We start from the raw sequence: 24,981 nt of genomic DNA, 5'->3' as shown, positions 1-24,981 counted from the left end.
ACGTTTGGTATTGTACATGCTTTATTAAAATGGTACTCGTATTTACAATATCTGCAGAAACAATCCCTCCCAAGTCTTGCATTCAGACACGCACACAGACACACGCGCGCAGGCCCCTTCCCTCTCCGGGGTGTGAAGGCTGTGCTCCCAAAAGTTAGGCAGCTTCTGGAAGAGGAGGAAGGGTGATTTTTTGTGTGTGTTTGTAATTACTTAAAAAGAAGCATGGGAGTATGCATTTGGCCATCACAATGCTAATTTAAGTATATGTAGTATTAACATATGGCAGTAACACTGAGTATTCCTCTTTTACATTCTATACACAGAATGACATCAAGGTTTTCCAGTCAACAGAACATTCTAACTTCAGTCTCAATGCTGCTTGTAGTGACTATGAAACCACAATTTTGGGGCTGTCTCTTAAAACGATTCAAGTCTATGTAAGCGAAATAAGGCACAATTAAGATTTGATTTGATTTGATTTGATTTAGAGTATGGGAAAAGGGGGGAGAGGCAAGCTTCAGATAACAGTTGTTGCAGAGGAAAAGTTTTACCCAATCCTTTTGAGAAAAGGATGAATTTTACCCCCATCCTAATCTACATGGACTTCTCTTAGAGAACTGAAGTATTCTGCCGGGGCTACTAACACCCACATACAAAACAAAATTGGAAATTCACATTTTAACACCAGCCTCAGTAGTCTAACCGACTGATACTGATGTACATGAGTACGTCTGTCTGTAATGCTGAAGGAGAAGACACACACGAAACAAGATTCAAACCTTCCACTGAGCTTGAAGACTCACGTCTTTTAGAGAGCTTGTAACACATACTATTTGAAGGCTTCAGCTTACTGATAAAAAGGAATAGCGTTTTTTTACCTTTAAATCCCTGGCCCCTCTTCACTAACGAAGCTTAACCAGACATTTCGAATAAACTTCAACAAAAAGTTTGGCAGCACAAATAATGTCTAGTATTCAAATCTTCATTTGTGAGTATATTATTTTCCGTGTACAAAACCTGTTGAATGTTTTTCGCAGCAGATGAACTGTACCCAAAGATGCAGGACATTCTGTGATGGGGAATAAGAGGTTGCAGTTCCGAAGGCCCCTGACTTTGGTTGTTTACAAAGTTCATTCCTGTTTAGTGTGATCCTTGGTATCTTCCTCATCTGTGTATTCTGATGGTTCTTCCCCTGGTTTTAGGAGTCTACCTACGTAGTCGTATTTATCTGAAAAAGATTTATGATTCCATTACAATCAAATACAACTGCATTTGCTAGTAAGCCTGCACTGCTGCAAATTCACTTTTTCTTCTACAACTATGGTTCTGAACCTGAATCACCAAAATACATGGCAGTTCATCAGTAAGCTCAGCCTCCTAAAGCATTCTTGATGCCATTACTGCTAACTTCTTTTTCTGCTCCAAGAACTTTGTTTCAATTGTTCCACAGCTAACCAGGCGAGCTTTATCAAACAGTGGCTGGAAACGCTGCTATTAAAACCGGCACAAATGCCCTCAGCCTGTTTTGATTTCAATTAATGTGAAGAATCGCTCTCCCTCCCTCCAGAGGCATGCGTCTTTATTTTTTAGAAATTATTTCAAGACAAACTTGTTCAGTTCTTCATGCCAAAACAACTCTTAGTCCTAATCGTAATTCCATGGCATCCAAAGCCAACAGCCTGTGAGTAGGAATTCCACTGGCTGAGCTACACTGAGGTTCAAGAGTGAAATTCTGCGCTGAAGAGCAGAGAACAGCTTTCTTGTATAAAACTAGAAGACTGAAAAAGCTCTAGTGGGATATAGTGGAATCCTCTTTATGAAAAGCTGGCCTGAAATCCCTGGTCTTTTCTAAGAAAGTTACACTGCATTATTAATGTTGCTGTCAACATCTCTTCAAAAGCTGCCCCAAGCCCAAATCAGTCATTTTTATTATGAGCATTTCCTTAACTTAAAAATGTGCTGCTAATTTGATAATTTACCTTTAAATTGCATTTCCCACTCTCTGACACTTTCCATCTGTACAGCATTTAAGTCCGATAGGTCATCATATTCATCTCTGAGTGCATCTTTATCTAGACAGAAAGTTGCTAGTCCCCTGGAGGCATCTCTGCCAGCAAATATTCCATATGGACCCTCTGAAAACAGAAAGACAAAATCGATACCTTCAAGTCTTTGTATATGGTAACTGATCTCAGTTTTTTATACAGTGTGCCAAAGCCATACATTAAACTTCTGCAGTGATAGGAGCAGGGATAGTTGGAACACAATGGCTGTTGGACGTTCAACAGCACTGCAATTCAATCTTTAGAGTCATTAGGAGATAAAGTCTGCCGAGGGAAGCAGTACCAGGAAAAAGGCTTTGAAGGGATATCTGGGAAAACCCCTTCCATTTGATGCAAGTCACTTGATATAAATTCCAAAGAGACTGGAGGCTGGAGTTCAAAAGAAACGTACTTCTATTAAGCAAAACATAGAATACTTAGAAGTCAGGCATTAACAGAACCAAGCTGTATAGACATCTTTCAGAAATCCATTGAATTTTATCAATAAATAGAACTTAAGAGTGCTAATTAATAATTTCACTTCACTTATAGAACCATCACAACTTTCTACACACTTGACAGACAGCACATCTTTTGACACGTTTTGTCCTTCCGTGGACGCAACCTTATTCTGGGCAGCAGAATCACCCATATTCATGTCCTGTGCTGTTCCTGAAAACTGCACAAATCTTCATGTTATGAATAGAAAGTGGCTGCTTCCTTTGTGCTTTTTGACTGATGCAAAGCAGCACAAACATGCTCATAAGATTTTGAGCTATGACTATCAAATAAATACTATGACAAAGACAACTGGATGATTTGCAAACCAACAACTTTCAGGACAAGGTTGGCAACTGGCTTTCCTAAATTTTAATTAAAGAACTTGGAGCATATTGTTATCTTAGATTTTCTTGACCTAAACCCAAATATCTTAATTCAGCTCAATTAAAAAAAAAAAGATATACCAAAAACAAAACAAAAAGAACACCTGAAAATTTTCTGTACTAACTGCAGCATCTCAGGACCAGGAAAATGCTCAAGCCATTATGAAGAGTGGTCAGTACTTGAAGATCAATAAGCCAGAAGCCTCCTCTGGCTTACCTCTCAGAAGACAACAATGGCCATCAGCCTGAAGGCAGCACCCATGGACAAGAATGAACACAAGGAAGCAGCAACACACTGTCCTTCACCCCCTCTATTGCCTGCTGTAGCACCTCAGACCTCTTCTATGGTGGGGCAAGCCATAGGACATCATGCATTCAGAGAGGCCGGGTTCCTCCAGGCCGCTTGCTCCAGCCACCACACCTATCTGCTCTTGCCGGGCATTGACTTCAAGGTTGAGAGAGGCTGAAGGCAGCAGGAAGAGCTCCCGAGGCAGGGAACCCGAGCACCATATGGATTAGAAGAAACTACAGCCTCCCCAGAACTGGTGGTGGTTCTCCACTCCAAAGTGCTTGGCATTGTAAGCTGCTTACAGTCACACCTGAGAACAGAAAAGTGTCTTGTGCGCCAAAGACAGTTCCCCCATCTCTCTGGAAATAAATAAACTGATTTAAAAGCAAAATTTCAGAAGACAAAGAACTATCAACTGGAAGCTTGCACTATAGAAATTAATCTGGGCATAAGGGAGGACCATAATGATTAACAGCATCTCTGTGCTTGTCTTTTTAGACATTTAACTCCAGGAACAGCATCCCCAATAACTAGCCCTGGAATCAGGGACTAAACTTACAATACTCATGAGAAACAAAGTGAAGAGTGTTCGTGAACTCTGTTTTCCTATTTGTAGCCCGAATTAGATGTTTATTTGAAAAACAAGATTCAGGGACTGAAGTCAATCCTGTACCGAGATATTTAATCTACACATTTTGCATGCTTAGTCACTGTCTATAAAACAAGGTAAGAGGTAGTGACCACCATAATTTGCAACATAACAGAGAGCTTCAAACAAAAAGTCTTGTTTCACTTCAAAATAGCCATCACTGAAGTGATCTAGTTTTTGATGTCTGTAATGAGCACAGGAGCTATAAAGAGCTTTTAGAAAGACCACACCAAATCAGCACATCCTTCAGAGCCACTGTAAATTGCTACTTAATGTCCCCACCGACAGTATTTTGTCCCCAGTTTTTCCTTTCCCTGGAGAGTTTAAAACACATCTTTCCATAAACCCTACTAGTTATCTGTGTAACACATTTTCAAAATTCTGGCTAACCAGAGTTAGAGGAGCATGCTCTTCCCCTTCCCTGACACCATCTACTGAGATGTCACTTCTTGGGCCACCACCTTGCTTCCAATTATTTCCATTAAAAAGATAATTACATTACATTTATTAATATCAAGCCCTGAACACCCTTACATCTCAATCGTATACTTAAAAGCATCAATGCTTTTAGAATGTATCAGTTTGCATCAAGATTAATAAATGCAAAATTTCTGCAAATATATTGTAATGTCAGAAGCTATTAAACCATTTTTTTATCCTTTTAAAAAATGCATTTTAAATGTTAACATTCTATCATGTTTAGCATGGAAGTGTTCAGGACTCACAAAGAAACCATCATGCCAGGTCCATGCCAGGTTCTGGTAAAAACGGCCTTTGGATTTGGTAGACAGCATCTCAAATTCCAGCTCTGCAAATGTAACTTAGAAACGTGTGCCATTCTTTAATTCTTTACTAAAATGCAAATATTGAATTTTTATTATTAAAAAAAAAACAAAGTGCAAGTCTGGATTCACCTTAGTTGCAGGGCTGCTAAAGCAGAAGTTCAGAGATCTCAGTATGAGCAATTATTTCTAAAGTTTCCATTCAGATACTTTTACAGAGGTTAAGTACAATATTTTATATTAATACAGAATAATCACGTCTGGGGTTTTGCTATAAGCCCTAGTCTGTTATTCACTTTTATATAAATACTGGTTCAACAATCTTGAAAAGGTATTTCGCATATCAGATTTTGTCACGCTTGGAGAAGCATCCAGGAAGGTGCCAGCACAGAGAACCCCAGGAGAAAACATGCTTCAAGGACGTGATTCCGAGGTAGAGACAGCAGTGCAACCCTAGAAGTGCTCCTAGAGAGTTCTTTCATGACCAGATGCAATTTACTCTGTAAACCCTACCCATAGTCCTTCTTTTCTTTCCTTTTGTCTGACTACCTATTTAGACCGGCTCCTGTTCTAAATAATTGATCGCACCACGACATGATATACATACTGAAGAGATTGTTAAAAGAGATGCTATTAACATCGGCATGTAGACCAAACTGATTTTTTAAGAGCCTGTCACAAAATTTCAGTGGTGTTCTTTTGCTATGCCCCCAAATTAGCTATTTCATAGTAAAATATTTCTTAAAAAAAAATCTCCTCCCACTTGTATTTGGCATCTTGAAGCAACAAAAGTCAGGGAAGTACCAAAACCCTTTTAAAACATGTCTGCTACATGTTACTTGGCTACACACAGTTATAAGCCTTACATGAAGGCCATTTTTCCCTTGATGAATGCTTTTCTTCCCATCATTGCTTCCACATATTAAAACACTTTGTTCCAGAGCCTTTCTTTATTTTTGCACTGAAACCAAACAGTTATCAAGACTATACATTTGTCTGTGTATCTCCACATGTATCCCCTGCCTCTTCTCCCTGTATAAAGACCTAATTTACCTTACACCTCGTCCCTGTATAAAACCCCTCTCCAAGGTACAACACATGCAAAACGCTGCTGCCCACCACCTGCTACCACTCACAGGAAGCACAGATCCTCACTTTCTTTCAGAATCCAGTTAAAAATCTGGCCACCTGGATGAATTCCACATCTTGTCCCAGGCTGACATTCATCTTTATTCACAAATGAACTCGGCAGCTTGAGAACTGGCAAAATCAAGCTCTTCAGCCAGTAAAAATACCTTTCCAATTCCTGCACTCAGGATTTGTTTATCTCCTAGCCCTGTTACAGTTCTCAAACAAAGATTTAATTTCCCTTTGCAGACATCTTAAAACAACAGCAGGTAAAGAAAAACATTAAAGCACTGTATTTAAAAATGTGAGATATAAAGCTGTCTAAGCTGAAGTTTTTATCTGGAAGCACTGCTTCTAGTCACTTGGTCCAAAACAGGCTAAATTGGACCTTGGTACACCATGTGCATCAATTTTCAATTGGTTTGGCTAACAATTTCCACAAAACCTATGCGGGTGTTCAGATTTTTAGTAGATATTCTTGGTGTACCAAAGAAACTACCTGACCACTTCAGTTCTATACCAGTTTTACAGAACAGCCTGGACTATTGCTCCAAGACCAGTAATGAAGGTGGACATTGTACACTGACCTTTGGAGTGCACTGACTGTGAGCACAGGGACTGCATCACACATCACTGCGTGTGGACTTTTTATCTAATTAAGTGATATTATAATCTAAGAATTGTACTCATTCTCACAAGGCTCATACAAGTTCTTTGAAGAAGCCACACAGGTTAACAGTTCAACTTTACAACAGCTTTAGTTTCTTCTAACAGTTAAAGGGCACTTCCAAGCCACCACCAAATGTGCAAAGCATACCAGATGTTCTTTGCATCTGTGGGTTCTACGCACCCACTGGAAATACAGACCAGTTTGTCCGAAGCTTAGAAATTCATGGACAACGTTTCTTAAACTACAGACAAGTAGATTAATCTCTCCTTTAATATAAGCTAAAGCAACAAAGGGAAACAGACCAAGTTACTGACAGCTGCTCCATTCTACCACTTTGTTTAGCTTTTCCACTCCAAATCAAAGCAAAATCTCAAAATCTCCACTATTTAAAATTTTCCATCTGAATCCTGACAAGTTGGTTTGTGTTTCATATTTTATGAGGGAATGACAAAGCTACAAATTAGACAAAAAGCCATTTTGAGATGCAGCTTGAAAGCAGCAGCTTTCTAATAACATTTATCACTGGGAATTCAGGGTGACATAATTTTAACTTTACTGCTCCAGATTTACATGAAAGGAAATATTTGGGTCAATTTTAAGTTACAGCTTGCATCAAAAGTAAGTGTTCTTAAGAGAGCGATCCACAAAGACTACATGCTGAGTACTGCTTAGAAAGAGGGGTCTAAACCTAACTTCTTAGGCACAAGACCAGAGGGCCTCACTCTCTCTTCCTTCCTTTTTAACTCAGAGAATAAAGTGCAAGAATCAGTCACCTAATTTCAACTAAAAGGGCAGTCAACGAGCAGAGCAGTCAGGAGATTCCTCGAAGACAGCTCCATAATTGACAATCCATACAGGATCTAGATCCTCTATCTGGCTTTAGTGCAAAGTGCTCTGACCACTAGTTTATTCCATAATAAGGCAAACAATGCCAGCCAGGTTCTTTTAACTGAAAGAGAGCTACACTGCTACATACTGGATTTAACATCTATGTGTTATGAACAATGATGACACTACCACATCATACTGTATCTTGCTTTGAGCTACCTGCTCCATCAGGACTCTCAAACCACAAGCTACTGGAACCTGAATGACTTAAATAGGAACTAGGGATTTACTCAAGCAGACCTTTTATCAAATGCACAGTTGTCCAGGTTTAAAGGAATATATTCAGGTTATTAAAAAAAAAAAAAGAGGGAGGGAGTGAGCTGACAGACATAGAAAGCAGAAGCAGAGGAGGAGACACGAGTGATGCACAACACCACTTTACTGGCTCCTGCTCTCCATGAACGTTCACTGGGGGCTTAGAACAACCCACTCATCCTGGTGGCAAGGGCACTACTCCCTTGGCACGGAGCACGGAAGCCACCTCTTGCCAGTAGGCATGAATATACTTCCTTAGTTTTACTACTTCTGGTAGGAACTTAGCTTCTTTATCCAGAAACAGTTTCTTTGAAAAGCTGACTCCCAGGGCAAGAGAGCTGACAAACATCAACATCTCTGAGAAGGTACACACCTTCCAGGAAGCACTTCTTATCCCCCAGTCTTACTCTCTGTACTTACCTGCAAACCCTCAACCTGCTGTGTTCTTAACAGAATTCTCCAGACAGGACATATATGATATCCCTCTGCAACACTTTGCTCTGACCATGCTCTTGTAAAGGATGTATTCAGTTCTTAACTGAATTGCCAACATGAAATAAAGCTAATTTTCCCCTAGTGAAAAATGAACTATGTCAGAAGTTTTTGTGGAAGGAACTACTACTACCTAATCTATTCCCCTTGACAATCTGGAAGCAGAAATCTTCATGACACTTTGAAAGACAAGAGTGGGATGAGAAATGAGTTGACAGCGACAACGTATTGCAGCAAAGTCAGGAAATTGATTTTTTTAAAATCACAAAACATTAAGAAGCAAGAAGTGATGTGGAACAGCTGTACACACTAGACTGCACATAATCCTGTCATGCTCAAAGCTGTAGATTTTTCATAACTGCGCAAAGTATTTAATAAATTAATCAAAACCTGTTTACAGCATTATCTTGGCATGCCAATTTAAATGCTAACTATTAAGATTTGTAAACATTAAGTTATACTATGCCCTTCTATAGACCAACATGCTACCAAGAATCTTGATGCAAACAAACATGAAATTAAATGTTGTAATAAATGAAATGGTAACAACTATCTCTCATTATGAGGATATAAACCCAACACAGCACACACTGTGCACTAATCATTAGACTCCAAGTCATGAGATGTGATTAGAGATGGGGAAATCACCCCCAAACAGCTTCTTTGAAATTCTGGTTCCATCATTTTTTAAATAGTGAGCCACTAATTGTTTACTTTATCTCTTTTAGAGTTTGAGGGTGATAAATGGAAAAGTAATTAATTAAAATTAATAACCGTGCAAAGCATTCTAGGACACTGACTCATTTGAGCACAAATGGAGGTGGTATTTAATACAACTACAAACGAAGTGTTGAAACAAATGGCATCCATGCAGGACAGAGGACTATCCCAGGAAGCAGCATTTTGGAACAGAACACAGCAAGTAAAGTTTTTAATTTAGAGTTCAATGTAAGCAAAGTGATTTTTGGTGGCACAGACAGTTAAATGTGTGATATAATCATTTCTTGCTCTTAGCTAAAATGCCTTATAAACATACCAAAGATTAATAGGATAAGAATGAGATAAATTGTGGAGGGCTTAAAGATGACAACATGAGGAAGACCCAAACATTAGGAAAACATATAGACTGAATGTTCAAGAAACTGAGGTTTTCAATCATGGCCGTTGGAAAGGATAACTTGAATGATTTATCAATTTTAAAAAATCTTAACTGTAAACGGCTCTCCATAGTTACAGACCAAAGTATAACAGGATTCAGTACATGGAAACTTAAAAACAGGAGAGCTTCTAATAAAATGAGAAGCTCGGTGGATGTTTTAATGCAATATCAACTGCTGGACAAAAATACAGACTAGATGACATTTCCATGCATTTTTAGGCTTCTGCTATAAGCAGAAAAATAAAGAACGCCTTTGCATCCAAACTACAGTGAAGAAAAAACCCTATACCTTAATTTCAAGACATCAGAAGTCTTCTGAGACAGCCACATTATTCAACATTAACCCAAATAGATACACTTAAGATTTGATAGTGAGCCCTCAGCCAATGCTTTCTGCCGCCCTCAATGCTGAAGCACTATTTCACATCAGTACTTCAACAAAGTACAAAAGGCTCACAGTCCAAGCCTGCAATGTCAGCAAAGCCAGTGCCCTCAACTGTTTCTTCTGTTAAACAAAATGTGGCCATGGCTTTGTTGGTGCGCTTTGCACTCCTCATGCTATACTCCAGCTATAAGCCATAAAATTACCTAGAGAACTGCTGTGGATATCTGGCTGCTCTGACTGAAGTCTTTCTGAAAAGACTTTCTCAACCACCTGTAGAAGACTTTTCCACTTAACTCTTCTCAGATCTTTCAAGGCCTGCAAGCCACCTCCTAGCTTTTCTTCTTTTCAGTCACAAAACAATCCCAAGAAAATATTCCCCAACATGCATCCATACAGGGAAACCATGTCAGCACTATTCAAAAATAAAGACATCTGGTAGAACACACAGCCAGTAACACACAGGCTGGGCATCACTATCCTAATGTGCACAGTCCCAAGTAACAGAGATCTGACAGCCAAAAATAATGCCAGTTCTGTTATAAAAAGGCAATATTTCACTATGAGGGGGTGGGGAAAACAAAACAAAGCCAAAAAAAAGCCTTTGTCCCTCTCCATGAAAAACTGGAAGCACTGCTTTAAGAAAACCAGTGACTGCCAGTTATCAAAAAAGCAGACATGTCCTATTACATAAACCTTTAGCTTCCTCACAGTAATAGACCTCCAGAAAGAGGCTGAAGACATGAACTAGTGATTATATCTACAGTGAAGAGTCTAAAACTTAATTTATGTTTGATACACATTAAAGTGAATGTTTATGCTTCAGTATTATTTCATGGAATAATTTATGAAGCAATCTGTAAATTTACTTATGTTTTAAGTTTCATGTAGCGTATGTATTACATGCATTTTATATCAGCAGACAGGTCTCGGTTTAAAAACCCTCAAAGTGAAAAAGCCAAAAAACGAGGCAAATTCAATGTCATGAAAGCTGCAGCACACCAGACTGCACTTCTCAGCTGTACCGGTCAATAAGCAAAATAAGGCATGGCAAGGCAGTTCAGATTTCATGTTAACTTTTACAGTATCCAGTCAGAAAATTTCAGCCTCAATTTCTGTGACTGGTAGCAGAGTTGGTACCACAAACTTTGAGGATAACAAGAATTACAAAATGTTAGCCCAACTGAACTATACAACTGCTTGTCACTTCCCTGGTAAGAACCAAAGACTTTTAACATGTCCATTTCATATTTTTATTTTTGTAATCCAGGATTATAAAATAATAATTACTTAACTTACACTATTTTGGGGGTAGAGAGAAGTATCCTTTCTTTCCTCCACCCCTCATATGAGGACAGTTGCAATACCTACTACAAAAACTCCTGCATAATTTGATCAAGTTTTCCAAACCACCATTGTTTAAGGAAGAAAATTATCAGCAGTCATAACCTTCATTTCCTCTGGCATCAGACTTGAACACAGTGCTCACTAGTAATTTTTTATCCAGCTCATTATTAAGAACACTGTTTATTAGAAGAAAATATGCTGCAGCTTCACAACCCACAATAAGAAAACATAAACATAACACTGCCTTTGAAGCATACTTTTCAGAACCTCTGAAGTATACATTTCTGCTCCAAAGAACTCTATTTTCTGTATTCATGTTTATTTCTGCACTGTTATCAATGGTAGCAACAGATCAGTCCTCGGGCTCTCCCTGCTTGCCTCTATCCTGACTAAAATTCATACCCAATATGTCATTTGCACCTTTAAATAGGTAATCAGTTGTTGTTCTGTTGTTTTCTTTTTGTTTGTTTTTTTTTGTTTTCTTTCCTGAACCGTAAGAGTTAGAATGAAGGAATCATTGCTCAGTTGCACTTGGCAAACCTACTAGAAAAGATAGGGAAAAAAAACAATTAAACGTTGCACGTCTAAATCTAGGCAACCAGAAAACTGGATGTGTGATGGAAGCCCGAACAGACCCGAGACCCGTTTTGCATCACCTGTCTGAAACTGCAGCACGGTCCCAGGCGGGCGTTCCGCGGGGCCGCGGGCCGCAGCGACAGGTCGCGGTTCGCACGCCGGGCTCCCCTGACACCCCGCGGGCAGCCGGCGGCCCCGTGACGCGTCGCGTGCGGCCGGAAAGCGCGGGGTTGCCCGCCCGAGACAAACCCAGAGCCCGAGTGGGGCCACCAGCGGCGGGACGCCGCGAGGCCTCTCTGAAACCCACCGCCCCCGAGGCGGGGGTGCGGCCCGGGCGCCGCCAGCACACAGCCCGGGGCGGCGGGGCAGGGCGCGCCCGCCGCGGCACATCCCCGCTGTCCTTCCCGGCGCCGCCTCCCCCTCCCCGCCAGAAACGCGGCGGGCAGCCCGGAGGAGGCGCGGAGCCCTCGCCCGGCACGGCGGGAGAGTGGGTGGGAGGGAGGCGGCCGCTGAGGGACCCCCCAGGCCCCGGCGCGCTGGTGTCTCACCGGGCCCGTAGAACTTGCTGCCTTTGGTCACGTCGAAGACTTTGCCGTTGACAGCCAGCAGGATGCGGGGATTGCGGGTACCGTCGAACTCGCGCAGCTGCTCCAGGGAGAAATCCCGCCGCTTCATGCGCGGCAGAGCCGCGGCCTGGTTCTGCCGGGCCGCGCCCCCCGGCCCGCTCCGCGTCCCCCAGCGCAGGTACAGCCGGTAGGCCGCCAGCAGCGCCAGGGCCAGCAGCCCCACGTTCAGCAGCATCTCGCCGCCCATCGCCGCCGCACCGGCCGGCGGGTCCCCCGCGCCCCCCCCCGCTGGGCCGCTGCCGTCGCTGCTCCCCTCAGTCCTTAACCTCCCATCCCGATCGTCCGCCATCACTGCCAGGCCAGCGCCCGCCCGCCCCACGGCTCCGCCCCGCTCCCGCCCAGGGGAGACGAGCGGCAGCCACCGCCCCGCCCCCGCCCGCCGCTCCCCGCTTCCCATTGGTGCTCGGGACAGACGGCACCGCCCCCGGCAGGCTCGCGCCCCGCGGGCGAATTGGGAGCGGACACGCCCCGCCAGCCCAACGGCCGCTGCTCGCGAGAGGCGGTGCCGCCGCCAGCGCGCCTGCGCGTGCTCCCAGCGCCCCGCGCGCGGCCAGGTGGCGTTGGCGGGAGCGCGAGGGGAGGGTAGGGCGGCGCGTGTGGTCTCGCGCGGTGTAACCGCCGCATCGGGCGCTCAGCGGCTGCCCGCCCGTGCCTCCCCTCAGCCGCCGTCCCCCCGTCCCCGCCGCAGCGCCGGCAGGACGCGGGGAGGAGGCGGCGCCGCGCTCGGTGCGGCGGGGACTGAGGGCGGCGACATGTGAGCGCCGCGGGGCCGCGCGTTGTGTCCCTGGGGTGGGTTGCAGGACGCTTCCCCGGCGGGGGAAGGGGTCGAAGGCCGGCGGTGTTTGCCGCCGTGGAGTAACGACCTTTCGGCGCTTGCTGAGTAAGCGGCGCGTCTGCCCAGAGCTCTGGTGCAGAGGGGTTTTTGCTGCCTGCTGGAGCGAGCTCAGGCGTGTCCCTGAGGTGACGCAGCTGCCAGTCTTGGCGGGAAACCTTGGGAGGTGGCTCCGGGGGCTGCTTGGTGCACTTTGTTGTTTAGGGTAAACATACCTCGCTGCTTTTTCTTGTCAGAAAACGGGATGATTGCTAACAGTAGGCTAGTTCACCAGAACTAAGCTTGTACTGCGAAATAAAGCAGTGGCAGCACATAGATGGCTTTACGGTATCTTGAAATACAACTTGTGCTTAGGAGTGAGTTTGCTCAGTTATATGAGAAGAAAGACTGAAAGATTTGATTGTTTTCAAAGAGAGTGCATGTAGGTCATCTCACGAGGACCACACATCTGCAGATGAGACAAAGACCTGGACAGAATTTAGTGTTTTTGTTCCTCTCCTGTGAATTTGCTCCCAAGCAAAACTGATCAGATGATACTGAAGAGCTGCGCTACAGATGTGAAACTGGGCCTAGGGAGCATAAGCGAGGCTCAGCCACTCTCCCTGCCCTCAGAATGTGATACAAGGAGAACTTTGGACTTGAAAACATTGTTATCCAATGCAACTGTGTGGGCTGAAGCATCCCTGCTTAGTACTGTCACCATTAAGAATAGGTCACAGTTATGTAACTGGGCCACAAAAGTTGGAAAACTCATGAAGACCGGTAGTGCAACAGACTCAAGCCAGCAGAGAATAACATCAATGATGCTTAGCATTTCCATAAAGCTCTGAGTTCTCAACACCCTGTGTGATGATTAGGTATGTAATCTTCTGCCCTCTGAGCCAGTTCAGTAATGACTGCCTTGATGAGGAAACAGGATAAAATTCTTGCCAGTTAAACACCTGCAATTCAAATGCTGCTACTATTCCCCTTAACCAAGTAGGGTCTGTTTAATATATGTGTGAGTAAACTCTATTAACAAAGTCCTTTTATTTTGACAAGTCACAGCTTGGTTGTAGTTAGCAACAGGTTTTATCACAGAATCGTAATATGTCTGGCTTGTCTGGGTACAGCTACGGTGCAGGTCAGAAAAAGGCACCTCTTTTGCACTCTTACCTCTGGATTTCCTTTTCTCATGCGTTTAATTCAGATTTTCCACAACATCTTACTATGTTCTCTTCCTTTGTATTTTAAAGATGGGTTCAGAAAACAAAAGTAGTAAGACAGGTGAAGTGTGTTTGCCCATCTTCCTACCACAGTCTTGCCTCCAAATTCATACAGACTGGCTAGATTATTCTAGAAATTCCTTTGAAAGCATGTGGTTTCCCACTGCATGAATGTGGTGTTCTGCTATATTCTGGAAGGAATTATTTCAGAAATTAGCATGGCTACTGTAAGTATTCTGGCCTTTATTTGTCTGTTCTGGCTGCCCTCTTCAGAGATTATATTGCCACCTGGGCTCGGCTAGAATACTTCAATTTACTTGTGTGACCCTTGGATCTAGCGCAGCAAAATGGTGGCTATTTTTTGATCCCCAGATAAGAGCTGGAAGCCAAGAGAAGTTCCTGGAATATGCCCGCAGGAAATGGAATAGTTTGAAAGACTGAGTTGAGAAGAATTTAACTTGAAAGAATTTAAACACTAGAAAATACACAAATATATTAGAAATAATATAATTTGACTACTAAATACACTAAGTATACATGGATTAGAACATTTCCAAACCTAGCAGAAAGAAGCCACTGAATATGCATAGGTTCTGAACCAGAGAAAGAGCAGGTGTTTGCCCCCTTGTTAGGAGTGTACCTTGGGCAAGTCCACGTACCGAGTGCTAAGGAAGCAAAGATCCCGGTGCAGCTGCAGGCACCTTCAATGCCAGAATACTTCATTAGACAACAGAGGCACTCCTGATCTGCTAAGGCAAATATGGCAAGCAAATGTCTTCCTGTCGTGGGGCAGACTGCAGTCAAATTTTCCTAATGTGCTGTTAGCTTTACCTGCCAGAGAAATACCACAAAAAAACCAGTTTCTCCACTATGATTGTTTCCAGTGTTTATTCCTCACCCGTTTTTAGTTTGCCAAGACAAAAGATCTGTCCCCCTAGAGCATAAAAGTTTTGTTCTATGAACCTACAACCGGTACAGAGTGCCCAGAAAGTCCCTTTGCATTACTGTGTTGCCTCTGCTGTTTTCTATGTGCACTTGTTTGTGGTTCTTTTGGTATGACCAAATCTTATCTTGATCTCAGTGACAGCCAGCTGTCATAGATCCTGAGCCATGATTGGGAGCTCAGGTATTGCTGATGTGTATAACTGAGAGTGTCAGTGGGGTAATCACAGCAGTAGGATTAGAGGAGTGAAAGGAAAATAGGGTATTCTGGGTTACCTGTGAAAAAAAAATCCATTACTTTTCAAAATACTGAAATTAATGCACAGCTGATTCATTCATACAGATTTGGTCTGAAGAGCAAACTAAATAGTACCTACATATCACAGTTTTCCAGAAAGAGCCTAGTGAGCCCTGAAAAAACATGGATGAAAGAATATTACCAAGTTTCTAATTACATATGTTATAGCTTTAGTTGTTTTTTTAATTTTATAGTGGGGTTTTTTTGCTTAACAATTTGAAGAATACATAGAAAAGGAATAATTAGTGGCTATATTCATGTGCAATCTCATCTATTGATACTTGTTTAGCCTCTAGTTCTTGGAGGTTAATAGCCATTGACTTTCATAGGAGTGCCTCTGCCATATCTGGCATGATTTATTCTAGCAACAGGGAAAAAACAGTAGTATCTTTTACAGTTATTTGATCACTAGTGTTAGATGTTCAGAGTTTTCCTACATCAGTATGCATTTTCTTCTTCAGAATAGAGCCTTCTGTCTTAAAATGTGCCAGATATACTATGACTGACTATTGCACCTTTGTCCTAAGAATTTCACAAATAGATCAGTTGCCGCTTTGCTCCATATCTGAAATAATTCCCTAACATTTTTTTAGAGAGAAGCAGGTAGGATGCTTTTGGATGACTTTTCCATTAGGAGGTGAATGCGTCAACTCAGTTATATTCTTCACTTTTTCTTTTCAAATACTTTTCAAATACAGTCTCTGGAAAGAAGACTGAGCTTGGTGAAAAGCACAATGAGAGCACAATTTTACCAAAAGAAATTGCACTGTGATACAAGACACTATCATGGCTGAAGTTTATTTTCCACTGATTTCAAAGCTGATCAAACATAAAATGCAAAGGCAGGCTATGTTCAGGATAGATTAGGAGGTGAACTGTGTGTGAAGGAACGTAGAGATGTCTCAATAAGCTTGGAATAATAGAACAATCAATCGGCTCAATCGATTTTGGGTATTTTTAAACCCAGCTTAATGTATGGAATGCACTAATAATTCTGGTTTTAGCTGATACAGCTTGTAAATGCTTACCATTGAGATCAATGCAATGCTTGATGACTTATTTCAAAATAGTATCTGCTTACGTTTTTATTTCATATTTATTTTAAGTGCTACATGTAGACCTATTTTTAATATCATGCCACAGGGCCTTTTAATAAAGGGATACTGAATGCATTCAAGTTATTCAGGAATTTCTTTCAAAAATTTGAACATATAGTATGAATAGCCTTGTAGGGAGATTCATATCAACACATTATGCTGGTTTTGGCTGGGACAGAGTTAATATTCTTCACAGTTGCTGGAATGGGGCTCAATTTTTCATTGGTAAAAAGTTACTATTATTTCTTAGTCTTTGTAAATGGTGTGATATTTGAAGTGCCTGGTCTTAATATCACAGAAATAGATAACATTTATCTCTAACAAAATGGTTTGATTTTGTTCATCTATTATAAAGTTATTCTGTCTAATGGTGTGCTTCACAGAGGAGTCTCTGTAGTCCAGACTGGGACTCGCAGAAACCTGTGAGCACCAGTCGGGCACTGGCCAGCTGAGTAACTGTTGGTGCCTTGCTACAGAGCCAGAGGTGGGTTTGCTGAAACTGGAGCTCAGCTTGGTGTACAAGCTGAGAACAGCTTTCCTTCAAAAATGGAAAGCTCAGGTTACTCTGGCTCTCAGATCTTGGCCTCACAGTGGCTCTTGGCATATATTACTCCAAATCTGGTCAGGTAAATTACTGACTTGTATACTAGAGATACATTTAAAAATATATATATGCGCCAATGCATTTGCAAAGGCAGGATTTTAACAATACGTGTAGTTTGGGATGTTTGCAACTGTATGTATGCGGCTATGTTTTCAAATGTTAATTTCAGAACTGCAATAATTAGACTGTAGTGAAACAACAGAGAAAGCACCCAGGCAGGCCTTTGGGCATAGCAAACTGTAAGCAAGAAGACAGGTTTTTGGTATAAAGAGGGCATGCTTCTGCACTAACTGTGCTTTCATATTTGACTGTAGATGTTTATAGGACAAATACTAAATGCCCAGGACTTATTGTATTGTGGGATATATCTGCACAAAGTGTGGACACTACATAAAAGCTGCAGAACAATATCCTTTAGCAGGTCTCCATAAAGGAACACAATACAAAAATAACAAGTTACATGGACATAAGAGTGTGACAAGGAGATTGGGCATAAGACCTGTGTGGAGGGTTGGAAAGCAGAGTCTCTGCTGATACGTTGCAGTTCATGAGCTCAGATACGAGTATTCTTGCCGAAGCACTGGTAGTGTGTGGCACTACAGATAATGAAGTACTCTGTGCGAAATGTAGAATTAAAGTCAGAAAATCATTTGAACTCCTTAATGAAACTGCAAATAATTTTAGTATTTCCCTTTTTCCAACTCCGTTCTTGACCATGCAGGTATGACCTTTTGCATACTGGACAGATTTCTCCTGTGTGTATTTTACCAGAACACTGGCAAATCAAGTACTTAAGCAAACAGATTATGTTTATCCATGCAATAATATAGTTAAATCCTATGAAGCGAATGAGAGCTTTTCCAGTGGTTTTAATTTCGCAAATTTGATAATATTAGTAATGTTGTCTTGGTTTTAAAAAGAGCTGACTTTGTTAGTTTGTTTCCCCTATAGAAAACACAATGAACACTTTTCATTTAGTTGTAGTTTAGCCCAATTTAAGTTGATGATTTTTTGCATTTTAATTCTGTCTTAGGATTGTTTTTATAAGATACTCCTGTGTTTACATGTATATTTTGTTCTGTAGCATGGTGTCACATTAAAAAAATCCTGTGGTAATTTCCTTGGTTCACCCCAGTCATCATTTGCTGGGTTGTCCACAGGTGTCTACTTCAGCTGCTGTCAGCGTTAGTGTTGATATACAAAGCTGCTAGCTGGGAGTTAAAGATTGCAAACAGAAGTAGGCCACTGCTGTCATGCCTCCTGTTCTGCGTTCCTTTATCTCATCCTGCATACCTGTCTTTCTATCTCAGTTCCATTAATTCTTTGTGGCATTTTATATTCTGTTCAGTCTTCAAACACAATTTTTTTAATGGACTATTCCAGGCTGCTGTTCAGAGAGACAGCTAACAAACTCCTGTTTTGTCAAGTTAATGATTCATTGTAGATATATAGTAGCTGACCAGAGGAGCATGCCTGTGTTTGATAAGGAATGGTGGGAAACAGACTACACACCTGGGTTTGGGTTCATTTCAGGAATGGTTGCTAGCTATTGTGGGAGATTTCAGCAATTAATTCACAGGTCCCCCTGCTGGATCAAAGCCATATCTGTAACATTGTTGGTTTCCCTATACAGATCGGTTTCTGTTAAGGGCAAAAGCCATTTAAGCAGCCTATGCAGGAGTTTATTGCCTCTCTTCTATCCCAAAGTCCATTATTGATGGGGGAAAATTGTAAATACACAACCAAGTGTAAATGTGTCATGGTAGTGACTTAATGATGTCAAGTAGGCATATAAGACCATTCGTACCATTAGATGCATTTTCTTTAGTGTGTTGTCATAATCTGTAGAACTATATCATTCACACATAATAGGAAACTGAGATAGGTTTAAATCATAACTTAGGCTACTGATAATAGACCTCATCATTGGGCAAAATGTCTCAGTGTTAAAAGTCACCAAATGTCTGTCTGTCCTTGTTTTTTGTTGTTTGTTTTGTTTTGGGGGGGGAGAGGGCAGGGAGGGTGTGTGTATGAAAACTGTGAACACATGCAGCTCCTGTTCTTTGGCAAGCATTCATAATGAGTAAATTGCTGTGACAAAGTCCACGTTTTCCGTTTTTTTGCACTTTGTTTTTCCAGTTTTCCAGTTTTTCATGTCACAAGGGGAGGAAGTTGCAGAACACAGCCAGATTATACTTAGGTAGCAGCAATTACATCAGCAGCCCATCAGTAGCCTTTGCCACTTTCTAAAAACCAATACTTAAAAATTTATTATGCAACCAGGATTTTGGTCGGTTTGTTTAGCTAATAAGGCAAATTTTGCCAGGCCACTTCTGTTATTAACAGGCACACTCACTGATATTAATACAAGGTATTGGCACTAGGATCTACAAAGTCTCCTTTTCATTGGCTGAAGAAATCCCTCTGCTGGAACAGAATGCCCTCTCCTTGCTTAGAACGACAACATAGCCATTGTGTTAAAACTTGTAAACTGGCGCCTTTATCACAAAGCAGCTAGGCAACTTTTTTGTTTTGAATTTCTGAAAGTTTGCACAATGAATGAATTCACTTTCTCTGGTTTTGCAGATACTCCAAGTATGGAAGGGCCAGTTAGGAGACTGAGCAAAGTTGCTATGTATAGCAAACAAGTGCATCACATTGCCAGTGACATCACTGTGGACATGCAAAAAAGGATCACCAGATTCTGAGACTAGCTGCAGATACAACAGGAATAAGGGGTGAGAAACGCAGACAACTTGCTGGCATGAGAAAAAACTGGGAAAGAAGGCTCTTGTTAGAAGGGTAATAGATAGTTTCCAACATCTAAAGTTTATATGCAGATTCTAGGAAGAATAATGTCAAGGTCCCTGAGCAATAAACTGTACAGTGTAATACAGAACACACAAAAGTCATGACTGTGCCTCTATAGGCTTTATTTTCACAGATTTCGCTTTAGCTTTAGTTTGCGCTTGGTATGCCAAACTGTACTGGGTACTTGAAGAAACATATATTTGTTAACCTTCAGAAGGTTTGATAACATTGTTCTTAGACTTTTTGTTTTATGTGTTTCTAGTATTAATGAAGTTGTTTATTTAGACAGTGGTTGTCCACTTCATCATAAAGAAATGGCAGTTATTACAGAATGTTTTAAAGAAGAGTAAAGCAACCAGTCTGTAAGATCAAATACAACAGCATCCTGTGGTCACGGAAAAGTACACACCAAGATTTATGTTTAATTTGGCATGTAATTTTTAAAAAAAGCAATCAACCCTTATCCCATGCAATCCATATAATTAATCTGACACTATGCAACTGTATAAACCTATGGTCACCTAACATAAAGCTTGCTGAAGAATAAGCACCACAGGTGTCTGTAAAGCCTCATAATACATATAAATGGCACTTTCCATAGCATTTATTTAGCCCCCCAAATACCCTATATATTAGCAATAAATTGCTCCCTAATATGGGCTCATCTGAACATGTGTAGTCTTTCTAAATTTAGTCTTCTTGATTTGTGAAAGGTATGGATGCTTCCCAGAAGTGTGAGTCAGCTCAAAACAACCAGTAGCAAAAGTTTACAGGATCCAAACCTTGCCAGAATCCTCACTTTCAGTTTCTCAAGTAATGGTGCAAAATGAGTACGTCACAAACTTGCTTAAATTGTTTCTAGTATAAAAGGAACTGTTACCTTGTCTTCCAAATGCATGCTCTACTTCAGCAGTTCCTAAGAACATAGCTGATTTTTCTGTGCAGGCCACACATCGTCTGGGACTTGCTTCTAAAATAATGTCAGGAAAAGGTAAATGAGGTTTACCCAAGTATGTCAACAACTTCTAACCCATCACAAGCCACAGTTTCTGAAGAAGGTTCTGGTTTGTCTAGTGTCTTGTCAGTGCCTGCCACTGTTGAGTAGTGTTTTTGACATTGGTGTGACCAAATTCCTCAAGACATTCAGAATTAGAGTTATATTTCTTCTAGTTTATGCAGACATTAAATCTTCTGGGGAGACAAATTAGGTGGCCAAGTTTTTTTGGGGAAAGTACTCCTTGTGCTAGGTTATGAAGGCAAGCGTTACCCAAGAACAGGTAGTCATATCCTTTGGAGAGTAATCAACATCCTGTGAAGAGAGCAATATAATTGTTTTGCATATAATAAATATGTTAAATACTTAATTATTTGAAGGACAACTGGAAAGAAGAAGAATGTCATTTTTGTGTTATGGTTATGTTTTCTTGACCACAGACATCAGTCTGAAAGTATCTGAAGCTAGAGTCAGAGTTTCTACTTCATGTAAAAAAAGCAGCTTTAAACCTGTTAAGCAGGCAGGTTTAGTTGTTACTAAAGTACTTTAGAGCAGGTGATCCCAATCCTTTATATTTTACAGGGAACATTTTTGTGAAGGGTAATATTAACTAGTTCTCTCATTCAAATTCATCTTTTATTTCTATATTATAAGGATGCAAACCTTTATTCTCTGCTGCTAGAAAAAGAGAAAGCACCAAGCAAAACAAATTGCTGTGTAAGCAAAACACTTCAGTGCATGTGTTTTACATCTCTCCCCTTGGATGAGACAGATTGTAAGACCACCAGCCATATGGCAGATGGTGGTGACATTACTCAGTCGGAAGTCGGGTGCAGCTACATGTAAACGACAGAGCTGCTCAGTCCCATGGTTGCTACTGTATGACATGAGCAGGATCATGCCTGCCAAGCCAGCCTGTGCTACCAAGGAGAGGGAGGCAGAGTGGGAAGGGACTGGAGTCTTTTAAAGCTCACCCTCCTGTTAAATATGTACTTTCCTCAATAACTTTCGTGGGAATTTTTTAGATCCTATAGCAACAAGTGAATATCTTGCAAATCTTTCATTATTAAAACCTTTTTAAAGTAAGTGTATTATACTAACGAATCAAAATAAGAGCCCTTGACCTGTGTTTTACACTCATCTAGCAGGGGTGTGTATGACTTAATAAAACACAAGACTCTGGAAAAGCAGGCTTAGTGTGTATGTGTCTGTATTTTTATCTCTTTGTACCCCTATCTCCTCCCTTCGTTTTGAATAATGACCAAGGCTAGGCTGAAACTGACAGGGAAACCCATGTTCCAAAGAAGCAATATAATATTATAATTTAAAAATCAGTTTGTTAGAATTGGAAGCTGGAGGGGCATTAGGCAGAAACAGCTTGAAGAGAGTCAGGAAAAAGAGAGAGGTTATCTTTAACACAAGTAAGGATTTGGGAACTTTCCTATTAACATCTATGTTCAATGCAGTCTTGCAGAAGCAGTCTTTAGAGACTAAACTATTCCTCCAATGGTAGCACCAGCTGTATGTTCCAGTAATTTGTGCTGAATAGGGATTCAGCTATGCAGACAGTGCAAGGTGTGCACGAGAGTTCAGCCCTGGCATAAAGCCTTTGCAAGACTACCTCCTGTTGAAAACAGCATAGCGTGTTTCCTTTGTTCCGGTGCTGCAAGTGGCTGCAAAGAGGTGAAAAATAACACAAAAGTATCTACTTTTCACATTAGTGCACCTCCAGTGGTGCAAATATGCTGCCGGTCCAACTTTTTGGTTTTTTTTTGGAAAAAGGGCTGTTACAGCCTCTTTTGCCTTGAGCAAACTGATTTTTGTGTAGACGGTAAAAGTACAAAATCAAGCATGCTGGTGTTATGAAAGAGACATTTGTTCGGTCTGGAGATCATGTTTGGAGAACCATTGTATTACAGTAGGCTCACTCACCCCAAGTATTTGTCAGGGAGATTTCAAACAAACCTGTGCTCTTTATTTGTACCCATAATAAAGTAATTAAAAATCAATTAATATGCAGAAAAAATTGACTGATATAAGGTGGTGGTTCTGCATTGAGTACTATAAAATCTGTGCATGCTGGATTTCCTGGCAGTAAAAATTTGATCTGTATTGGTGTGAGCACACGGCTGCATTTTTATCAAATCAGCCGGAGCATATGTTACAGTGTTTATTCGGATTTTATGCCAGCTTTCTGTCAGTAGAGGAGGATAAATTATGCCTGATCCAGCATAAAGTTAGAGTGGTACAATCAGACAATATATTGTCTGATAGGAACTCTCCTGGGACAAAATTATTTCTTGGAGCTATTTACTGTCTCACAGAATGATAGCCTACCACCCTTATATGCTGTAAACCCTGCATCGTCCTAAGACAAATCTTTTTCTCATCAGAGCATGTCTATATTTGATTAGCTGAAGTAGTCTGACAGTTTTTTCCCCAGAGGGAAAGAAGGGGAGAGTCACAAATTCAAATTGTATTTCACACCTTAGGCAAATACACAAATGTTTCAGAATATCATTTGTATAGAAATCTCAAGTGTACTTGTGTATAAATGTAAATAATGAGTTGGGAAAAAAATGAGTCGTAATGATAATTAGGAACATAATTCTTGAAATTATGGGGTTAAGTTCGGGCCCATATTATGAAAGAGAAAAGATTTGATTTTGTGATTCCCACTGTTTTTTCTTTTAAATATGCAGCTGCTGTGTCATATTATGGATCTTTGGCATTTCATTCTGAAGATGAATTGTCATGACACTAGTTACCAGAGGCGAAGATAGTAAACAAGAACATTACAGTGTGAAGCAGATGATTTTTGAGATTTCCTAAGTCTAAGGGCCGAATCTGTCAGTGCATGTGTTTGGGGTTTACTGACTTTGATATAGAATTGGCAGAGGTTATTTAAGATTTTGCTGGAATTTTTTCAGTTGTCATTTAAATTCCATTAGAATTTATGAATTTACTCTTGTCACTGCAGCATTGCCTGTCTTTGGCTGGAGACTGTAACTGGCTGCAATTCGGCATTCAATGACAGCACTGCTTAACATTGTTTAGGCAACCTTGGCTACTCATTTCTGCACCTGCAACTGCAGTCTTTAACTAGGCTAGCACAGCAGTTTTTTTTTTGGGTGCATAGTAGACTAGCTCATGGAACTGATTTAACTGAAGAATAGCAGGGATTATGAAAGCTGGCACTGACACTGTTATTTTTTTTCCTTCCAAACTACGTAGTGTATGAAAACAAATGGAGCTGGGAACTTGGAGCAGACTTGGCAAAAGAGTATGGTGGTGTGAGATAAACTGAAAGAAGGATTGTTCCTGACAAACTCAAGGTAAGAGCACACCTGTACTGCCATTCCAGGGAATAAGTTAAAATAGAAAAACGTATCCTGAAGTAGATGCAGTCATATGAGTACAGAAATACTTTCGAAAAGTACAGCATGTACTGGGGGCTGTAAGTCAGCTTTGTTCTGGTATAACCACATCTATGCCAGTTGTGCCGGTGTAAGAGTGTTAATAAAAATGTTCTTATAACTGACAGTTGTGCTAATAAAACTTTTACAGTACAAGAGCCCTAAAAGTTGGAATCATTAGTAACTAACATAGCCGTCTAATGTAAGCCTCACACACCTCAAATTCAGCAATAATTCCTATTATGTAGATCTTATTTAAGAGTTTATAGAGCTGTAATTCTGCATAGATGACACTTTGTGTGAACTCAGAAGTTCCTTTTTAGAAGTTGAAGAGCTGTTCCATTTCTCTTGATACATTTTGGTGAACTTCCCAAATTGTTCCTAGGACAGCTGAAGCATATTTTAGTGTTCTTCTACTACTATTTCTTTGACCACTACCACCTCTTAAAAGCTTATGTTTGTTCTCAGGATGGGACCAGATTGTACTGAAAGATTGGTATTTTCAATAGAGTTTCCTGTGGAGGAATAACTTAGACTCTTGGCAGTGAACCCACTATTTAGTTCATACAAAGCACTCACATTATTTGCTCTAGATGCAGGTTTGGGCTCATGG

At 41.0% G+C, this 24,981-nt stretch overlaps 2 protein-coding genes across 2 annotated transcripts in view; one reads left to right on the top strand and one right to left on the bottom strand.

The window, feature by feature from the left end:
- Positions 1 to 3: 3 nt before the first annotated feature.
- On the bottom strand, positions 4 to 12,487 carry PGRMC2 (progesterone receptor membrane component 2). The gene is made up of 3 exons (XM_065062096.1): positions 12,092 to 12,487; positions 1,980 to 2,135; positions 4 to 1,228 (listed from the first exon to the last, which is right to left on the bottom strand). Exons 1-3 carry the CDS (start codon positions 12,456 to 12,458, stop codon positions 1,131 to 1,133), a joined length of 621 nt encoding a protein of 206 aa, XP_064918168.1. The 5' UTR covers positions 12,459 to 12,487; the 3' UTR covers positions 4 to 1,130.
- A 725-nt stretch (positions 12,488 to 13,212) lies between these two features.
- The window catches only part of JADE1 (jade family PHD finger 1), a 163,515-nt gene continuing 151,746 nt past the window's right edge, over positions 13,213 to 24,981 (top strand). Inside the window, exons 1-3 of the mRNA XM_065062064.1 lie at positions 13,213 to 13,858; positions 19,734 to 19,885; positions 24,187 to 24,287. The gene's annotated coding sequence lies outside the window, so the exon portion shown is untranslated. The remainder of the gene's footprint in view (positions 13,859 to 19,733; positions 19,886 to 24,186; positions 24,288 to 24,981) is intronic.

Source organism: Columba livia, chromosome 4 (genome assembly GCF_036013475.1).
Source record: "Columba livia isolate bColLiv1 breed racing homer chromosome 4, bColLiv1.pat.W.v2, whole genome shotgun sequence".
Lineage (NCBI taxonomy): Eukaryota > Metazoa > Chordata > Aves > Columbiformes > Columbidae > Columba > Columba livia.
This window is presented reverse-complemented; position numbering and strand designations above follow the sequence as displayed.